At 31.2% G+C, this 20264-nt stretch overlaps 1 protein-coding gene across 1 annotated transcript in view; it reads left to right on the top strand.

Annotated features, from left to right (window-relative positions):
* The window catches only part of LOC129218955 (CUE domain-containing protein 2-like), a 54895-nt gene extending 37887 nt beyond the window's left edge, over positions 1 to 17008 (top strand). Inside the window, exons 6-8 of the mRNA XM_054853274.1 lie at positions 2764 to 3020; positions 8549 to 8609; positions 16868 to 17008. Of these exons, the coding sequence (XP_054709249.1) occupies positions 2764 to 3020; positions 8549 to 8609; positions 16868 to 17008 (459 nt within the window). The remainder of the gene's footprint in view (positions 1 to 2763; positions 3021 to 8548; positions 8610 to 16867) is intronic.
* The last annotated feature ends 3256 nt before the right edge of the window (positions 17009 to 20264 follow it).

Raw genomic sequence — 20264 nt, 5'->3', positions numbered from 1 at the left:
TTTTGTAAATAAATTATTTTAGGTTCCTTTTAGAGAGGTAAGTTTAATTTTTATTTATTGAATAGCTATGGTAAATTCTTTAGCACTCGTTTAGGGGCAGTAACTTACTGCTTAAATGTTTACTTAGTTTTAATTTAATTTTTATAAAATTATTCGTTATTAAACAATATTTTTCTTGTTAAAATAACAAATGACATTGTTAGTAAATATCTTTACAAAGTTAAACTTTTTATTAATGCTAATAATATATGTATAGAACTTATATTCATTTTTAAGCTGAACATATGTTTTTTATAGTATTAATTTTTTTTCCAAACCTTGATTTTTCTGGCATGCCGGAAAGAACCAGGCTACTGTTATTGAAAATCTGGTGACCCCTGAATTTTGCGGCATGCCGTATAATGCAGGGTAATATGGTACAATACTTTAGTGTTTCATTTTACATTTCTCACTATTCCAATACACTATAGAGTTGGTTGGGGTAAGTGGGACCCCTTTTGGGACAAGTTCATTTTCAAAACCTTACAGAAAAGTTTTGAAACACAAAAAATTCAAATTGTTGTCTTGTTTTATCTTGGATACTATTAATGAAAAAAAGTTCATCATTATTTTCTTTAAAAAATTTTTTCTCTTCTTTTGCTTTAAATATTCTTAACAATTATATTTTGAAAAAAATCAGATGGGTGTCCCACTTTCCCCATAATTAGGGGTAAGTGGGCCATCCCTCTCCATTTATTTAAATTTAAATCAAGCATATCTAAAAAAGGAGTAAGGAGATTTCACTTGATAAGGTGTGTTCATTTTTAGTATGAATTATTTTTTTGTAAATGCATCTATTTACAAGATATGTACTGTCTTTTAAATCTGTATGACAGAAATTTTTTAAACAAAAAACAAAACAATTACATCTGTCAAATGTATTACAAGACTATGGGTACATATTTAACTTTTAACATATAAAAGTGTGTTGAATAAACGTAATACAGTTGTTTAAGGTCAATTTCAGTAAAGTAGCCAAAACTATAAGCTGAAAAAAAATGGAAACACTAAATGGCTGCGTCTGTTTAAAGTGTGCTAAGGAAGAAGAACACATACTGGACTTATCATACTGGACTTAATCCTCAATAAAAATTCCAACATCCTCTGCACCATGTCAACAAAACTCACCATTTCTATTTGTTCTTGCAAATTCAGCAGTATTTTTTTTTTTTTTTTTGAATTTGTATTATCAACTTCCAACATTAGATCTACATAACACTTTAAGGTTTGCTTTGAGGTAAGTTTCATGAATACATAATCACCAGCTTTAGCGATTTTCATAGCTGAACTATCAATTCCTACTAGGTCATCATAGTTGTCTTGTATTTCACTAATACAAATATTTAATCAGAATTGCTTTTGATTTTGAAATTCTCACTATTGTAGAGAGATCCACTTACCCCTTATAGCAATAATTTATGGGTTAAGTGGGACTGCTCCTCTTAAACCATTTGTAATAATATTTTACACAAAAATTCTTGTTGCAGTATGAACTTTAAGTTAAACTATCCATGAAAAAATTATGGTCTTAAAAAAATAGTAAAAACTAACCTTCTTTTGAAAATGTTGCTTGAACTCACAAAAAAATATTTTTTAGAGTTTTTTTTTTGACTAAGTGCTGTGACCTAGAAAAAAACTCCATGAAATCCAAATGTATGCAAAACCTATCAGTGTGATGAAATTTAACATGATCAGTGTGAAAAAGTTTGAAAACTTGTATCCGTCCTACATTAAAATGTAGAGGTTTAAAAAATTGTTTTGAAAGGTATTTAATATGATTTTAATTAAATGATTGATGAAGCTAGTTTGATTCATTACAGTAGAACCCCTCCTAACAGACACCCCTCAAATGCGAACACTCCTCTTATGCAGACAATTTTTAATTGCCCGATTCCAAGGCAAATAACATTATTAAACCCTTGTCTGCGGACACCCTTCTATTGAGCACAAAAAAAATTTCTCCCGTTAATGTCCGCAATAGAAGGATTTTACTGTATTTTGAAACAACCTTACATAAAAATTAGTGAACATGCAATGGATCTAAAAGCAACTGTAAAGCTGGATATCCGGCAGACGAAGAAGTGCAGGATATCTGGAATCCTGTATCTGGCAAAATCAGTATCTGGTGCAACCCTAGTAAATATTTTAAGTACTACTTCCTTTCATTGCTTATGAAATTAATTTGTAGCGTGCTGTATTAGGTGCATTATAGCTGGTAGATTTGGTGCTTTTTATTGACATCTAAGCAGTTTTAGAATTTTTTCAATCCCAAAACTGTAAGATCATTTGTAGCAGAGAGTTAAGGGGGGAGTTATTTTGCAGCATGCCCCCCAACCCCCTTTTAAAATTTTGTCTGTATCCGCCCCTTCAGAGGATTTGCATCTTGGAAGCTGACAATTCGCCAATGTTAGTTTCAAAGACATGCATACAGCTTTGTAAAATTTCATCAAAATTGAACATCGTAGAATGAGGACGACTTGCAAATTGAAGTCAGTTAAATGGAATGACTCTTTATGTTTTATTGTGTATATATTCATGCCATAACATTGTTTTTTTCCTTTTTGTAATTGGTTTTCTATTCTCCATTACATGAAATAAATGTGTATTGTCAAATATTTGCTCTGTATGTAAATTGGTACAAAAGCCTATTAAACAAGACTGAAATTCTTATATCAGGCCTCACAGACTTTAAGTGTTGAATCAGAGTTCCTGAAACTTTTTCAGGTCTCTGAGTGTGAAATGAGCTCTGAGGTAGAAATTCTCCTTGAAATGTTTCCTAATCTTCATGTATTGGAGGCGAAACAATTTTTTTGCACGGCAAATGGAAATTATGAAAAAGCAGTTCAATTAATCTTGCAAAAGCAGGAGAGTGAAGAAGAACATGAATGTTTAGTGACAAAAAGTATAGTTAAACAAAATGTTGGTCATCCTAAAGAAGCATTTACTACAGATAAAAAACTTAGAGATCAAATTTTACAAAGGTAAGTGTTATGAATGAGTCTTGTCTTGTAAATTTAATGATGCTCTATTGGTGTTTTTTTTTTTTTTTCTTTTTTTTCCCCTAACTTTTTCTTAAATTTGTGAGAAAAAATGCAGTGAAAATAAAGCAACAGATTTTGCACATAGATTTAATCATAATAAAAACATCAACTATTGTTTGTGCAGTCGTTAAATACCTTCAATTGTATATAGTTTCATTGTATCTATCTCAATTGTATATCTTTCAAATTTCCTAAATTTGTGCGGTTTATATTTTCTAGAACAACTAACATTTAATTGCGAAGAATATATATATATATATTAAGATTTAAATAAAAGGCCATTTTGCTTATCAACAACTGCACTGTTCAACATCTGAACATTTTCAGTTATGTCCTTCTGAATATAATCTTACATCATAATGTAACTCACACTTTGACTGAATAAACAAGGACTGCAATGAAATATTTCATTCATAATTTATGAAGTTAATTTTATGTTTTTTACTGCTTTATTTGAGAGAATGGGTGCTCAATATATTGCTACCTGGTGAAATTAGGAAAGAGTTTGTAATGTGTAGAGAAAAAAAAAAGAGAGAAATAATCAAGTTTTTATTTCTCAAACTAATTTTACTTAGTTGTTTATTTTTTTGCTCTGAAAACTTGCAAAGAGGACAAGAGATATTTATTAGTCAATGTTTTTGTAGAAACAATGTCATAATAATTTATCCCCTTCCCATTCTTGTATCGCATATGTTCTATGCAGAAAAAGTAACAACCTTTATATATTATTTCTTAATTCATTCAAAATTTTGATTTCTTGACTGGTAATTTTTTTCTATTTCAATTCTTAAAAGTTCCTAATTTCATTTCAAAGAAGGAATTTTTGAGACAGTTCAAAATTTCATCATTTACCTCTAAATCAGTTCATTATTTTCCCAACTCCATGAAGAACAAAATTTTTATATACAGTGGAGCCCGCTTAATGGAATAGGCAATAGGGAAGTATTCGATTTTCTAATTTTATTTTTATATGATAGAGTAACATACATGAACATCATCTGCGAAAAAATTTTTACGATACGACTAATACTTTTTTTAAAAATAATTTTTTAAAGTTCACGCGCGAGTGACGTCATTTGCTTGTTAACGAAATCAGTCCTTTGACTGACGTCACTGCCGCGCTGCGAGGCGGCGGGGTTGGCTAGGACAAAGAAGTGCTTGGCGATCTTTGGGGGAAGGCGCGGGAAAACAAGAGCCTTCTAACAGCAGCGCGAATAAAAGGCTAGTGAAAATCCTTTGCTGTGAGGGTTTAATGCATTCTGCGATTGTTTTTAATTTGATTTTCTTTGTCATGGCTAGTAGAATCAATTACAAGTATTGCTTCGTTCCTGGATGCGTACCTACATCTAAAAAAACTCCTCACAAGCGATTTGTTATTGTTCCGTCCCAGCAGGATCTTCGAAAGAAGTGTTTCCAAGTGCGTTTATTAATTAAAATTTGAAAATGAAAATTTGCACTGCATTTTAATTAAAAACTGTGTCAAGTGAGAAATACAGTTTGAAATATATGTTCACAACTGTTCATAAATAAATGTTTAATGAGCATATGAGATATTTTTTAAAAAATGCAAGTAAACAAAGGAATTTAAACCCTGCACAATAAACTTAAATAGAAAGTAATAGATGCATTACTATTACCATTTTAATAACAATGCAAAAACTATTAATACTTTCTTTTTAACATTCAAACTATCTTCAAATTTTAACTATTACAAATTGATAATTTAAAAATACATTTTCAGTTTATCACCAGAAGCGTTTCTATATATACAAGACCTTTCTCACATGCAAAAAGGTACTCATTTTATGAAATGAACACCATTTTCAAATTTATTATTTTTATCAAAAGAGCAAAAAAATATATTTTTCCTTTTTTTGCTAAGTTGCACAAAAACTGAAGGATAATTAACATGTATTAATGGATTTAAAATAATTTTCCACAAAAAAAAAGTAGATCAACCTTTATCGCCAACAAAGCGAAAAATTTTCATGCAAAAACTGCTCTAAAACTTAGTACTGGAATCACTTGCAGTAGGGTTGTTACAAAATGCGCGCCTCATTAAAAGCCGCCAAGTAAGAACTGGAATAGCGCTCTTACATTGTAATTTATATATTCAGATAAAAAAACCCATCGACACACAAATGGAAATGATCAATCTTGATAAGGGAAACTAATGCGAATAATATGAACTGCAAACATAGACGGATATGTATGTACAATTTTAAAGAATAACAATGGTGAAACTTTGTTGTTTCACTCCCCGTACTTCTAGGACATTAAATCTCTCGTCCTTTCGAAAAAAGTCAAACACCATGAATGATTTTACTCGAGGAAGGTTATTGGATTGACCTTTCGTGAATCCTAGCTCCATGATGGAAAAAATGCTGGTTAAAGGCTTTAAAAAGGCTGAAAAAGACAGTGCTGTTCATCTCCTGGTAGGCGCAACACGGCATGGAAATGGAGCTCTGATCGGAACAGGGAAATGACGTCAGCTGCTGACGTTTTAGGCCACACCTCTTTTTTGCGCATCGCTCTTTAAAAAATTCATAAAAAATCAATCGTTGGTTTTAAAAATCCGGGCATGGTGAATTTTTGTGTTTTGTAAGCCTGTCAACAATGTGCAATAGTTAAAATTGGAATATTTGATAGGTTGATACTTCCCTATTTGTTAGAAAAAATTATTCTAATGAGTGGGATATTCCATTATCTGGGATAAAAATTACACATGTCACTGGTATGGTACACTGAAATTATATTATATTATATATTATATTCTTTTATCAGATATTCCAATAAGTGGGCTTGACTGTATATTATAAATCATTTATTTAACCTACAGTAAATTATTATAAAAAAATTGGCAGAAATCTGAGTTATCATTCAAAAGTTAAGTTGTTGTTCCTTACAAGTGTTTTATACCAGGTGGTTATAATATAAGTATATCTATTTAGAGCTGTCTGTAGCTTGAAGGAGTCATCCGATTGCAACCAAAATTGGAACACTTACTAATCTTGAAGGGGGAGGAAGGATGGTACTATAAAAAATTTTAGTTGCAAAATTGCCATCAGGTGGCGCTGCAACCTTTAAAAAATGGCGCTGACAATGCAAACAGAGTAGTAATCATGAGTAAATTAAAGAACAATTATTTCTGCCAGTAACGTGGTACGAGGTGCCTTTCAGTTAGCCTGATCGCGCTTTAATTTTAAAGCTATTCTACATTAACAGCTCAATCGCTGTGTCTGCTTTATATGAATTTAGGAATGTGAAAGGAATACCTAAAGGGCAAAGCAAGATGGAGCCCCACCTCATATTTAACGAGCAGTGCAAAATTTGTTACAGTAACATTTTACAGATGATTGATAGGGTATTAAGCAGGTATTTTCAATTGGCGTGGCCTGCTCGATTCCCTGATTTAGCACCATGTGCTTTTTGGCTTTGAGGGATTTTAAAGTCTAATGTGTACCATGGAGGTGTCAAAAACCTCAGTCTACTAAAAGATAACATAGCTCAATATGTGGGGAACATCACTCCAGATGCCTTGCATTCCGCAGTTCAATAAGTCATGCACCACCTGGTTTGTGTTCTCTAGCTCAATGGTCAAGTCATAGAACCTGAACTTGCACCATCATGCGCAAGCATAATATACCTGTAACACTTTTAAATAAACCACCCAGCTTTACATGCTAATTATTTCTTCTTGTATTGAACATTACAAATCCAAAAATGCCACCTGGAGGCAATTTTTGCAACAAAAATTTTTTATTGCACCATTCTTCTTCCCCTTTCAAGATTAGTAAGTTTTCCAATTTTGTTGCAATCGGACGATTCCTTCAAGCTACAGACTGATCCAAATAGAGACACTTATTTTATAACCACTTGATATTTTAAAATTTGAAAGATTTTCTAATAGTTATAATGTTATATTTTTGTTTGCTTAGTGTAGAAGAGAAGAAAACTTTGAATTTTTGCAAATAATGTTTACAATATGAACAAATTCAGCCTTGCATGCAGTGAATTCTCAATGTTCATTTTTTTTCTTCAATAATAGACATTATTCTTCAGTGTGAGAAATTCTTCATAAAAGCTTAAAAAGTATTGGAGCTGAAGTATTTTATTTAGCGTGGGATATATGGTTTGTTTACATTTCTTATATTTTATCTTCGTTAGAAAGAATTATGTATCAGAAGTTACATAATAGCTACATATTATTTAATTTTCTACTCACCTTTTTCTAATTCATCTGCGACCTAAGCATTTCCATATGTATTGTAAAAAATTAAAATAATATAAGAGATCTTATATCATAAATAATCTCTTAACTAACATTTTCAGTTCAGTTCTGAATTAAATCAAGTTAGAAGTTTCATATTAATGTTTACTTCTATAGTTCAAGCATTTCTTGAATAGATTTTAGCTATTGTTTTCATTGATAATTAATGAGGTTGGTTCATCAAAAAATGCGTATAAGTAAACTCAATGTGCTGCGAATCTTATTATTGTTATTGATTGTTTTGAAAATGTTTTTAAACTTTAAACAAGTAAATGAACTAGTGATCAAAAATTTAAATAAAAATAGTTACATGAGAAACATGAGGTATTAACAAAGTTTTCCTCATTATATATATATATATATATATATATATATATATATATATGTATATATATATATATATATGTAATTATGTATGGTTTTTATATATACGTAAAGTCTATACATAAGTATATATACTGTTTGCCTTCTGTTTTTATGACTTATGTTTTTTACATCATATTTATTAGGATCTCTTTGGGAAAATATAGGGAAGTAATAACTATTTCAATTTTGTGTTGTGCTAATGGAATACCTCTCACATGTTGAACACATGAAATGATCTCCAAGACCAGATCTAACTTTCAGTAAAGAAAATAAGTCTGATGAGTTTCAGACATATCTTCAGCAGTCTTGCTTCCTCCGGACCATCAGCTTTTAGTTTCTTTAAAAATTATCAACATCACCAAAGCTGGTTTTATTACTCTTAGTCATGTTTGATTCCCCTGAACTTTTCATGGACGTGACAACATTAACAACTTTTTTTATATTTCATTCCTCCAAAATTAATTTTACTTTCACTCTTGCATTTGTCTTATCACAGTTATATGTAGCATAAGTTAGCTATTATTAAGTTTATATTTAGTAGCTTTTTGCTAGCATTCAGGATTGTAAACATTTGTCTTAAACTTGAATTTGCCAAAACTGACCTGTATGGAACATATATTAAGCACATTCAGTTCATCTCTAAAATAAGGATTTTGTAAAAACTTCATTTTTGCATTTTTTTTCTCAAAAATGCTTTTTTACAGTTTGAGGAAACTATTGAAGATGGTTGAAAATACTTTTGAAAAATAATAAGCAAATAACACCCCTTTAATTTATGTCCTTTTCAAAATACCGTATCATTTTATCATGCCATGATTCTCTTTTTTTCCAGGTATGCATACATTGATCAAGTTGATGATGTTAGAGAACACAAACCTGTTGCTCCAAAAATGGTAATCTTTATTATATGATCAATTTAAATACAATGTCTTTTATGTTTTCATAAAGATAAATGTTTTGTTTTTGACAACAACTTTTGCTTTGGTAGGTTTCTTTATTACTTTCTAATTACTTTGTATTTTCTGATGTATATTCAGGGTTCGTACGACCTTGAAAAACCTTGAAAAGTGCTTGAAAAAAAAAAGTTCATTTTCAAGTGCTTGAAAGCCTTGAAAAAGTTTTAAAACCTTGAAAAAGTTTCTTAGTGCTTATATTCTCTCAAAAATCAACGAATTGTGCTTAGAAGTTTTAAAAAAGTATTTCACCACTGCAATTTTCTGAACATGTGCTCAGTATGCAACATCGCGAAAAATTGCTTCCGTGTTTGGGATTTCGATCCTTTTGCATCTTGTAAATATTTTGATGTTTTTTACAACCGAAAGATATTTTGGCATATGGTACCTTAGATTAGTTTATTTTTTGTTTAATTTCATTAATTAACAAAGAAATTAATTTGGAAACCATGACAACATTGAACTTACTCGGGTTTCGCGGAAAATTGCTCTTGTGTTTGAAATTTCAATCTTTTTGCATCCTGCAAATATTTAAATATTTTGGCTAATCAAATGTTAGTTTCGCATATGCTACCTTAGATTAGTATATTTTTTGTTTAATTTTAATAAAAAACAAATAAATTTATTTCATGGGAAACATGCCACGTCGAACAAACTCAGACTTTGCGAAAAATTGCTTCTCGTGTTTGAAATTTCAATCTTTTTGAATCTTGCAAATATTTAAATATATTCACTAATCGGATGTTATTTTCATATTTGCTACCGTAGATTAGCATATTTTATGTTTAATTTCAGTAAAATATAAGTTTATTTTATGGGAAACATGACAACATTAAACTTAATTCGCGAAAATTTGCTTCCCTTGTTTGAGATTTCAATCCTTTTGCATTTTGTAAATATTTTATATTTTTGGCAATTAGTAGTTATTTTGACACTGCTACATCAGATTAGCTTATTTTATTTTAATAACTAAAGAGTTAAAGAATTTATTACCTTGGTCTTGTTTAATTATTTGCTTATTTATTTTTGCAATTTTGAATGATTATCTTTACCTAATTTTTGGTCATAACAGATTTTTTAAAAAAAATTTTAATTTCAGCAGTTGAGCACCTAACAAATTAACTTAAAGTTTGTATTTTAAATATAAAGTTGATTTATACAATTTTATTTATAAGTACATCATTTTTTATGTCTGCTAAAATAAATAAGGTGTATAACAGGGGTGGTTGTGTAATGATTATTCACTTGAAATCCAGTAGTGTTCGTTTTTATGCTTTTACCTCCCTATATCTAGAATTTTCCCCTTTTCCTCAAATGTTCAAAATTACTACTTTATTAAGGTTGTGGGTACTTGGAGCTTACTGAAAGAGGCTTTAATCAGCAAAGGGGTAGATAGCTTAAGGAGGGTCATTCATCTTCATTTGGATCTAATAAATTGACCAGTACCAGCCTAGCTAGGCCCAGTACCTGTTGCTGGTTATCAACAGGCACTGGGCATTGTATTTCTATGCAGAATATTTTGACTTAATAAACTATTTTATGAATTGTATGCATAGCAAAAGTTATTGTTGTACATATGTATATTCAAGTAATAGGGGTCTTAGTTTTAAAAATTATTCCCCCCCCCTCGCCCCATTTTGCTCTTTGAAACTTTCAGGTAATTTTTTTATGAACTCACAAATCACAATTACACCTGAACATTATTGCCTTTCTAAATTTAAATTCTAATTTCAACAATAACCCATTTTTTCCCAAAATAAAACTACTTTTGTCATAATATATGTCAACTTATTGTGAACCTTTTCAATTTCGAAATATGGCTCTATAAATCTGAACTTGCACATTTATTGTCTATTGCAAGTTAATCAATGAAAGCGGAATAGGCTCAAGTTTGCATTCAGAGTATTTATCACTGCTTAAGCTGCTTTTGTATATTTTGAGGTGTAGAGACTGGACTGTGGACTTTCATAAACTTTTCTTACTTCCTAATTTTTAAATTTACTCGAGGACAGTTGAAATGCCTTATTGGCTGAACAGCTAATAAATACATACGAATAATTGATTTGCATACTTATAAATGATTTGCAAACCTAATATTTTTAGAACTTAATAGTACAAACTGAAATAACTTTCTGGGTAGTGTTTTTGTCCTAACCGCCCTTATATTGTAATAAACCACTGTATAGATATTGGAAATAAATGTTGAAACCAGGGGGGGGGGAGGAGTGACTTCAAAAACTCCTCTCTGGCAATGCCATTGAACATGGGTATTTTAGTTTCTTCCCATAAAAGTTAAAAGCACTTATGAAAGGTTTTTTTTTAAAGTATTAATTTGCTGATTCTAGAAAATATACAAACCGCTGACTGCTGCAGCCTTTGAAAAACCTCAAAATCAAGCCTCTTGGTATCTGCTTCTCTTTATGACCAAACTTTTCAAACATTTTCAGAAAAACTTTCAACGCAGTAGATCTTTCATCAAAGCGTCTCTCGTTGTAGAAAAAGCAATTTTGTTTTCCTATACTTTTTTGTATTATTGCCTTATTTCTATGCGTTTGTAGTAAATGAAATCTGCATACAATATTTTTAGTACAAATTTATGATATTGCCTTGAAAACAAAATTTTTTACCTTGAAAAGTACTTGAAAAGTGCTTGAATTTTTTTCTGCCTAAAGGGTATGAACCCTGATATTCCTCAATCTGGATTTAGAACCTCAGAATAATAGTTATTCAAAATTATTAACAATTATTTTTAGAATACAGAACAAGTCTTTTCTAAATGGCACTCTTAGGATGTTTTTTACTTCTTAGATCACACTTTAACATCTGTGGCAAAATAAGGGAACTTAGATCAGATTAACTTTGCTGAAGACCAAGTATATCCATTTATAAAATAGTTCAAAAAGAATTGTGCAGAAAAATTATTATGTTGTATTATGTCCAATGAGGTGCAGACCGCCCAAGCAAAACTTAGATGCTCCAAAAATAATTCTCATTTGCACATTCAACATTGACATGAAATATAATTATAAGTTTTTTCTTATCTTGACTTTCACTGACACACAGTTAAAAACACATTTATTAATGGCTCAACAGTGATTTTCCTGGAAAACGCATCCCAAAGGATACAGAAAATCACACTGCAGCCCATGCACTAGGAGAAATGAAGGGGTGTTGCCATGACTTCTATCCAATGATAAGAGACCGCTGCTGGCGCTTCTTCGGATTCAAAACCAAGCATGGGGCTTCAGGCATGGGGAGATTGGATTGCACGAAGTATGAAGAGTTGCCAGATTGGCTTCTTTGAAGCCAAATTTTAAAAATTTGGCTTTTTTTGAAATCGGTCTGGCTTTTTGGTATTTTTGGATCTCTAATAATTTTTGGCAATCTTTTGATGCAAGATGAAGTTTTGATGCAATCTTTTGATGCAACTAGGATTTTTTAAGTTCTTCATATCAATTTAAAAATTTTATTTAGTTTTTTTTAACCAGTCTTCAGCTTCTTGATGACATTTTTTTGTCTTCATTATGGTGATAGGCAATGGGTTTCAGTCGCTGGAGTATTTACTTTTCTAGGTGGCCAATAGCTGATCTCTATCACTGAATGCTGATCTTTTATCTTAATATGCAGATACTTTAGACCAGGTTTGTTTTGTTTAAACCATGGTTTAAACCAAGTGGTTAAAAAAAAATTTATGTGGGTTTTTTTTAATGATTTTTTTTTTTAACTGCATCATTTTCGCCCAAATGTTTCCATGACTTTTGCATAAGATTGGAACATGTAAAATCCAGTTAATGCAAAGTAACCAGCAAAGCCTTAGAGATAAATTACATATTATTAAATTTGAAAACTTTACTTTTTAATGTAATGCAAATTTGCTAAATAGTTTTTGTTTAGGCTGTTGTGCTGTGGTCTGAGTGTTGTTACCCCATATACCATTGTTACCACGGCACAACAGCCCAGAATCTTACAGCATTATTGACACCAGCCGTGAAAGCCTTCATTCTTAGTTTTTCTTTATTTTCTTAAATCAATGCAACTTTTCTTATAAGGTACATAAATATAAAGCAGACCAACTATGTTTTTCTAAAATTAGATAGGGAAAAAATCCTAGTAGTTTGTTTCCTTGATCCATGCTTGCCATTTATTTTTCTTTCATTTCTCTTTTACATTTCAAAATAGCCCAAAAAGCAAATCTCAGCCAAAATTTCATATTATTACCTTTGAGGAAAAAACTTCAGAACTTGTCTTTTTATTTGGAGATTTTAGTTGAAAAGATTTTTTCAAAAAAGAAATTATTCCTAAATGCACTAAACCAGGAGAAATAATGTCTACAATGGAAAACATAATGATATTCTTAAAGCCTAAGTGTCCTATTTTTATAAGTCTTTTCTATCATACATTTACGTAAATTATTACATGACCTGTATTTTTTTTTTTTTTTAATCTTTAAACAAAATATGTGTTAATCTTTTGATTTTTAAAGTTGTGTAATGCACATCACACTTGTGATTCATTTGTAGGTACTGCAAAATACTTTCTATGCTTAGAATACTTAATTTTTATTTCAATTTTACTTATATATTTATCATGGAAAGCTATAATTATGAGAAAACTGATTTGCAAGATTTTATTCTTCTTATTTATAATTAGGTCTTAACTCTCACATTAAATTATTTATTCCATTATTCATTTGTGCCAAGGTCTATTTACTAAATTTATGGTACTTTTTTTTTAGACGTTAAAGATTTTCAAACAATATTTTGTTTGTAGAAAGCTCCTTATGAGGAAATGGAAATCACAAGATTTTGCTTTTACCTATTTAATTAATCGTCAAGTAATTAAGTACAAATGTGAATACTAAACATTCATTAGCAATTAAATCATTAAATAATTATGAACTTCCAAAAATAAAATTGTTCTTTTTACAAATAGCGATTAAAACCAAATAAGTCCGGTTTAAACAAAAAAACCTGGTTTAACCAGAAAAAAAAGAAGTTTTTTTTTTTCTTTGATTTTTGCAAGAAAAAAATTTTTTTCAGCCGTGCTTTGGACAGGGTTGCATACCCCTCAAAAGCAGTGGTGCACCTTCCAAATGAGAATAGAGGCCTATAAAGCACCACACTGCTAAAAATGTTAGTATAAAAGTCACGCCACATAGGCTCTCCCCCTCCTGTTGTCACTCATACTAAAGCTATTATTTTTAAAAACTAACGTGATACATTAGTATTTTATAACACTGCATATTTTGGACTTCAGTTTCAAGCATTATTTGTTTTCTTGACGTGTTGCTAATATGCTTATTATATTTTTGTTATTTATCACTATGATTGGTTTTTGCTGCATAAAAAATGTTTTATTAAACATAACAGTTACTATAATGAACATGATTTTCTCATAAAACACAGATATACTACAAAGAAATATTACAAAGTATAAGAAATAACATGAAGACAATTGGACATGTTTAACAGCTGCTTTGGCACTCATTTGGGGCACTGCATGTGCTTGATAGTGTCATTATATACAAAGTATCATAGTAAGGGGCTATTGTATTCATTTAACATGTTGAAATTTACTTTGCATTCTATTTGCTTTAAAGGTTGTTTAAGTTTTTTTTTTTTTTTTTTCTTTTTGAAAAGTTAACCAGTGGCTTTAAAGTAATCACTGTTTGTTTGTTAAACCCTGTTTATCATTGTGGTTAAAATAAAAAAATTAATAAATAAAGCATATAATTACCATTTATTATATAAAAAATACTGCAAATAGTCATTTTAAGGCTACAATGAAGCCCCTTCTTCTGTGCAAAAAAGTGCTGTTCACACAAAAATAAATATATTATCAACAGTATTATTGACATCAGCCAGAAAGAAACCAGTATTTATAGGTTGTAAGATTTGTAATTAAAAACTGCAAAATATATGACAATGGGCAAAAAGCACTAATCAAAGATCCAAGGAACAGAAACACATGGATTACAATTCAGCAAAAGAAAACAAAGAACGAGGAATGAAGACAATCAATCCATAGCCAAGAAAGAGAAAAAGAAACATTGGGAAAAAAATTTGTAACATAAAAATGTTCTGATGAACAGAGAATGTTTTAGTTTTTTGAGTGTGCGCCATTTACACATGCTGTGTATGAAAAGTAAATGAGTAGCTAAAGAGTAAAAACTATAGGTTAGTTCACTAGTAGTGCATATAGTTAGGTGCCTGAATTTGAAGTTAGTAATGGGTTTTCCATTTAAGAATTAATGTTTTTGACGTATGAAGAGTTCTATATAAAAGAGTTCCATACAATTGAGGTTTCATTGAATGTTTTATTAGTTATCATATTTTTTTGTATGTGAATGTACCTTTTGTATGAGATCTTCTAATGTCACTTTTCCTGCTGAGGACCTGATTCCATCTTTGGAAAAGTCGGCAGAAGTATTTCCATTCTTTAATTATAAGGGGGTTCTTCTTTTATTTAAAGCCCAAAATTTTAATCTAGCAATATCCATTAGTAAAACTATTCTCTTTTTCTGACACATTTCCATTTAATTTGATTTCAATTGTTATTATTTTAGTATATGATGCAATTGTTATTATTATTTTAGTATATGATCCTTATGCAAATTTATCGAGAAATTTAAGAGAAAAAGTTGGGTTCAAAATTGAAGACTTGACCTTTTTCATGTGCACAAAATTTGCAAAATATTTCCCCTAAAATCAAAAATTGTAACATTTTCCTGATTTTAATTAAATCCTTTGATATCAAACACTAAAGAAATAAATCCTGTCTCTCTCTCCAATATAGTTTTATTTTTAACTTGTTTAAAAACGTTTATCCTGACCATATGAGAAATGTGAAAACTCCTCGCTCTGGTTTTATGAACCTTCTATGGAGTTAGTTGCTTAGAAATGAAAGCTCATTTTTTAAAAATACATATAATAGGGCTACAAGAAATTTAAAGCAATGCTTTTATGGTATCAAATCAGTATAATACACGGGTAATCCCAAATGTAAGGTCTCCAATTTTTTAGAAATGCAAAAAAAAAAACATTTATTTTCTGTAATATATACATCATTTTAAAGATTGATTAATTATCTATTTTTCTGCAAAATTCCCATTTCAGTCGATGCATTTTTGTAAAAACTGATAGTTTTTGTATGCCCATGTTGTAACAGTTTGCTGCCATGACATTGAGGAAACGTTGAACTTCATTCTATCACCTCTTTGTTGAAGCTGAATCGCCTTCTTGCAAAATGTTCTTTCAACTTGGGAACAGGTGATAGTCCCTAGGGGCCAAGTCCAGACTATAGGATGGGTGTCTGGCACTGTCCCAACAATTCTCCTGCTCCTTTTTTTGTAGTGAATTTTAAGTATGGCCAGATGTAAACTCCCTACATCACTTGCGAACATTTTTGACATCCATGCGAGACTGTCCATACTCTTCCATAATTAGCAATGAATTTCAAGCCGTTTAACCCCTTTTGCATTCAAAAATGGAATAACTGCTGAAGCTTCACACTGGTAGAAACATGCAATGGGAGCTGCATGGGAGTGGTGGAAGTACCAATCACAACCAAGCAGCCAACAGCTGCATGAGTAGTTTCTGTCCCCAACACTTTGGAGACCTTACTTTTGGGATTACCCTTGTAGCAGCAATTTACAAAAATCGTAATCATAGTAAGGAACTTGTTTTGAAAATTGTGATAGCAAAGGACAACCTCATTTTTCACATAAGTATGAAAGTTATTCATTTTTTTATCATTTTTTAAATATGTCCATTACATTCCCTTTGCTTTCTTTAATAGATCATTTGTTTCCCCCAGAAGTGCAGTAAAACCTTTCTAATGTAGTTTCTTCTTTTATTACATTTAAGAACAACTGTATATTTTTAAGTTACTTGAGTGCTAAAAATATTTTATGTATTTGGGTATTATTTATTTATTTTTTCTGATGAACGTAAACAATTTTGTAGACGGTGTTAATAGTATTAAAAAAAATTCTGTCTTAGAATTGAGTGGCACCCTTGTGCTTTGCACAAGTTTTATTAAATATTAAACTTTTTTAACTGCATTGACATTTCAGTAAAAAAAAAATTTCAGCTTGCTTGAACAGATTTCTAAGTTTTCTCAATGTCTTAGTAAGAATAGTCTTTGCTCACTCACAGAATGAAATGTCAATTTTATTAATAGTGATTTCAACATTTTAGGAACCGAAAAAGCTTATTCGTTATCGAGACAATAAAATTGTTAGTATTAAAGGAGAAAAATTCTCAGAAGTGAAACGAGAAGTTACTGATGAAACTAAAGACAAGATACTTTTAAAACCAGCTAAGAAACATCGATTGTAACAGGTATTTTGCTCTTTTTTCTTCATTATTTTGTTTAAAGCAAATATATTTATAAAAGTTGCAGTAAATTGCTGCTGATTTTCTATTACTTCAAAAATGTATTTTAGGTAATATTCAGTCAAATCTTGTTAAACTGCCCCCTGACAAACTCCCACCCTGTTAGTTTGCCAAAAAAAAACGGTGAAAAAAACTTTCTGTATAAGAATCCAATACAAATTCTCTCCTTAAATAGCCACCCTGCTGTCTGCCAACCGCCACTGATTTTCAAAAGAAACAGCATATTTGGTATGATGATATTACTGTTTAAACAACCATTTTGAAAGACCATGCCAAACAATTCAAACTTGGAGATAACCCATGAATGAGTTTATGTACATGACAAAACACAGAATTAAACCATAAAATGTAACCAAGCACCTGCAACTGAGCCCCATTCAAATACACCTAAATTAGCCACTCCACTAGCTACACCAGGTAAAAATGTCCAGCTTTCCTATGTATTATTCTGTTTAATCCAACCCCTGTAGTACTCGGTCCCCAAGGAGAATTGTTTCCAACATCTCCACGAATTTTTCACTTGATGTTAGCAACCCTCCCACCCCTTTTAACACTTTCCTTTTGACATTTCACTACTCGGCTATGAAAATGTTCATTCTTTGCCCTTTTTCTGTTACGGTCAGGGAGGGGGGGGGGGGAATGCGGCTTAGTCTGTAATTATAGCGTCGTAGGCAGACTTAAGCAAACAACAGTTTCTAGCACAATTCTGTACCATTATCTTCTTTTGCTTCGTTCTGTAAAAATGTCGAAAACAACCTCATAAACCTGCACGAAAAAAATTCTATTTCTTATATTTCGGAATAAATTACATCCGCAGTAGGGTGGGCCGAAAAAAACAAATTTCTGCAGAACACTTAGCCTTACCGCTGTATTCACCATTAACTGAACTATGCGGTTAAGCGCTTAACCTGGGGTTATCCCCTTCTTCTGTATTCACCGTTAACTTCAACTATGCGCTGACAGGTTTTCGAAACCAGGCGTGGTTGGAAAACCTAACCAAGCTCCGGAAGTAAGGTTAAGGGGCTTGGTTTGGCTTCTGAGCATACGCATTTTACAAGTAAACATTTGAAACAATGGCGGAACGAGTGCAACTTCGCATACAGCAACTGCAATACATTGAGTTTTTAGAACTCAGAGACGCGTATATAGAGATGACGCGTTCTTTTTTGTTACCTATTTCCATTTTCTTTACCAACAAGCTACTTTATATAAAAAGATAAAAAAGTTATCAGGCTTATGACAACAACACAACGAGCAAAGATTGGCTTTACCTCTACCACAAACTCTACACAAGCGCAGAGCTGAAATAACAGTAACGAAGAAGAAAATGTGTGAAAATCATATGATCTTTATTAGCCAATAGGGTGTCTGCGCTTATAACCGCATGAAGTTTGGTTGAGTAACTTCTTGTTGAGAAGCTCCGAGGTGTTTTTCGCCGGTGAATACGGAAATTTTAACCTTGCGGTAACAATCCCAACTACGAGTTAATGAACCTCGCGGTTTAAGGCGTGTGATTAGGTTAACGAGGAATAAGGCGGTTAGTGTGGGAAATTTGTGACTCTGTAACACTAATTACTGTGAAAATTTTCCTGATTCTGAGTTAATGTCTTCTGCTCTGGCAAGAGATTTGAATTTTTGAGATTTTTAGAAAAACATCAAATAAAGAGAAAATTTACAAAATATTTTAAATTCCGCTGAATTTTAAGCCTTAGTGCCGTATTTTTTTCTGCTCTGGCAATAGGGCTGAATTTTGAGAATTTTACATAGAATTCCTTAAATACAAGTGAGACATTACAAAGTAGCTACAACGCTGCAATACTTCGAATTTTTAATCTCATCAACGACATCAATCCACCCCTGGAACCAGGTCTGTTATTTAATATTTTATGGGTAAGGGAGTCTTCCTCCTCCAACTTAAAAAAAATAACGCTTTTACATATAAGTAAGCATGATTTTTTGGTTTTCCGATAAAATATCATTGAGTTCATGTCCTCCCCCCCCCCCCCTTCTGGAAAAATTTAAAATAACAGACTTGTCTTTCATTTTGTAAACTCTTAACACTTATTATTATTTAAAATTTCCTATCTCTGAGTTAATTTCCTCTGCTCTGTCAAGAGGTCTAAATTTTAATGTTTTTTTTTTTTAATCATGTGGCTGTTGAAGTGAGTAGAGATTCAAAATTTACAGTGTCTTTAATTAATATAATGTAATTGCATGATAGAGCAAGTTGGATTAAAAACCAATGTTTTTATATGGTTTCAGAAACTGGAAATATGCAAAAAATTAGAACTGCATTAGGATATAGATTTCTATTCATTGAGGAAATAATATAAAATTACTTACAAAGCTTGTAAACTATGCAAAAATGCTATTAAACGAAACGTACCTTTTTGGCAAGTATCTTGATGCAAAAAAAAAAAACTAAAAACACACACACACATGCTTAGCTTTGTCTCTCAAAGAATGGTTGGTTTTTGTTCTAAACCAGAATGGAGTATGTAAATCAATAAACTTGATCGAGATTTGAAACTCAGTTGGTGGTTTTATAGTTGGAATGTACAATCTCAATATTTTCTCTGCTGTTTTCGGACATTGAGACATATTTAGTGCACCCACATCGCGGTTAGTAAGATAAGGAGAGCATACGCCTTATTTTGCGGATGTGATACTAGTAATAAATATTGTTGAGTCTTTACTCAATATTGTCAGGTCAACTTGCAATCTAATGGCTTAAAATCAACTATGCTTTTCAGAGTCGCACAGCATTTTTCTAATTTTACTGGAGTAAGATTTGAAGCCTGACTGTTGAACCATCAGCAAACTGGAAGAGATGCCATAATGAGAGTTTGTTAAGATGGAAAAGGAGAACTGCTCACTGTAGGGGTCTGCGAAGCTTTTACTCCAATTGACGAATGATTCCAGCTTTTAATCTAGTAAATTGAAAATATTTTGAAATATGCGTCAGATACAACAGACAACTTCTAACATGCGACAACTTTTATTTAAACCATGTGACTTTCTTATCATTTTCTCTGTATAAACAGCAAAATAAAGCCTATTTCAGTTCAAGACAAGCCCGTTATTTCGATTTTCCGTTGGGGTGCGTGGAATAAAGGGGGTGAACTCAACAACGTTTTATCAAAAACTACAAAACAGTGCCCCTTTATCTGTAAAAACATTAGTTTTTTAAATTAAGGGG

This window comes from Uloborus diversus, chromosome 3 (genome assembly GCF_026930045.1).
Source record: "Uloborus diversus isolate 005 chromosome 3, Udiv.v.3.1, whole genome shotgun sequence".
Taxonomy (NCBI): Eukaryota; Metazoa; Arthropoda; class Arachnida; order Araneae; family Uloboridae; genus Uloborus; species Uloborus diversus.
This window is presented reverse-complemented; position numbering and strand designations above follow the sequence as displayed.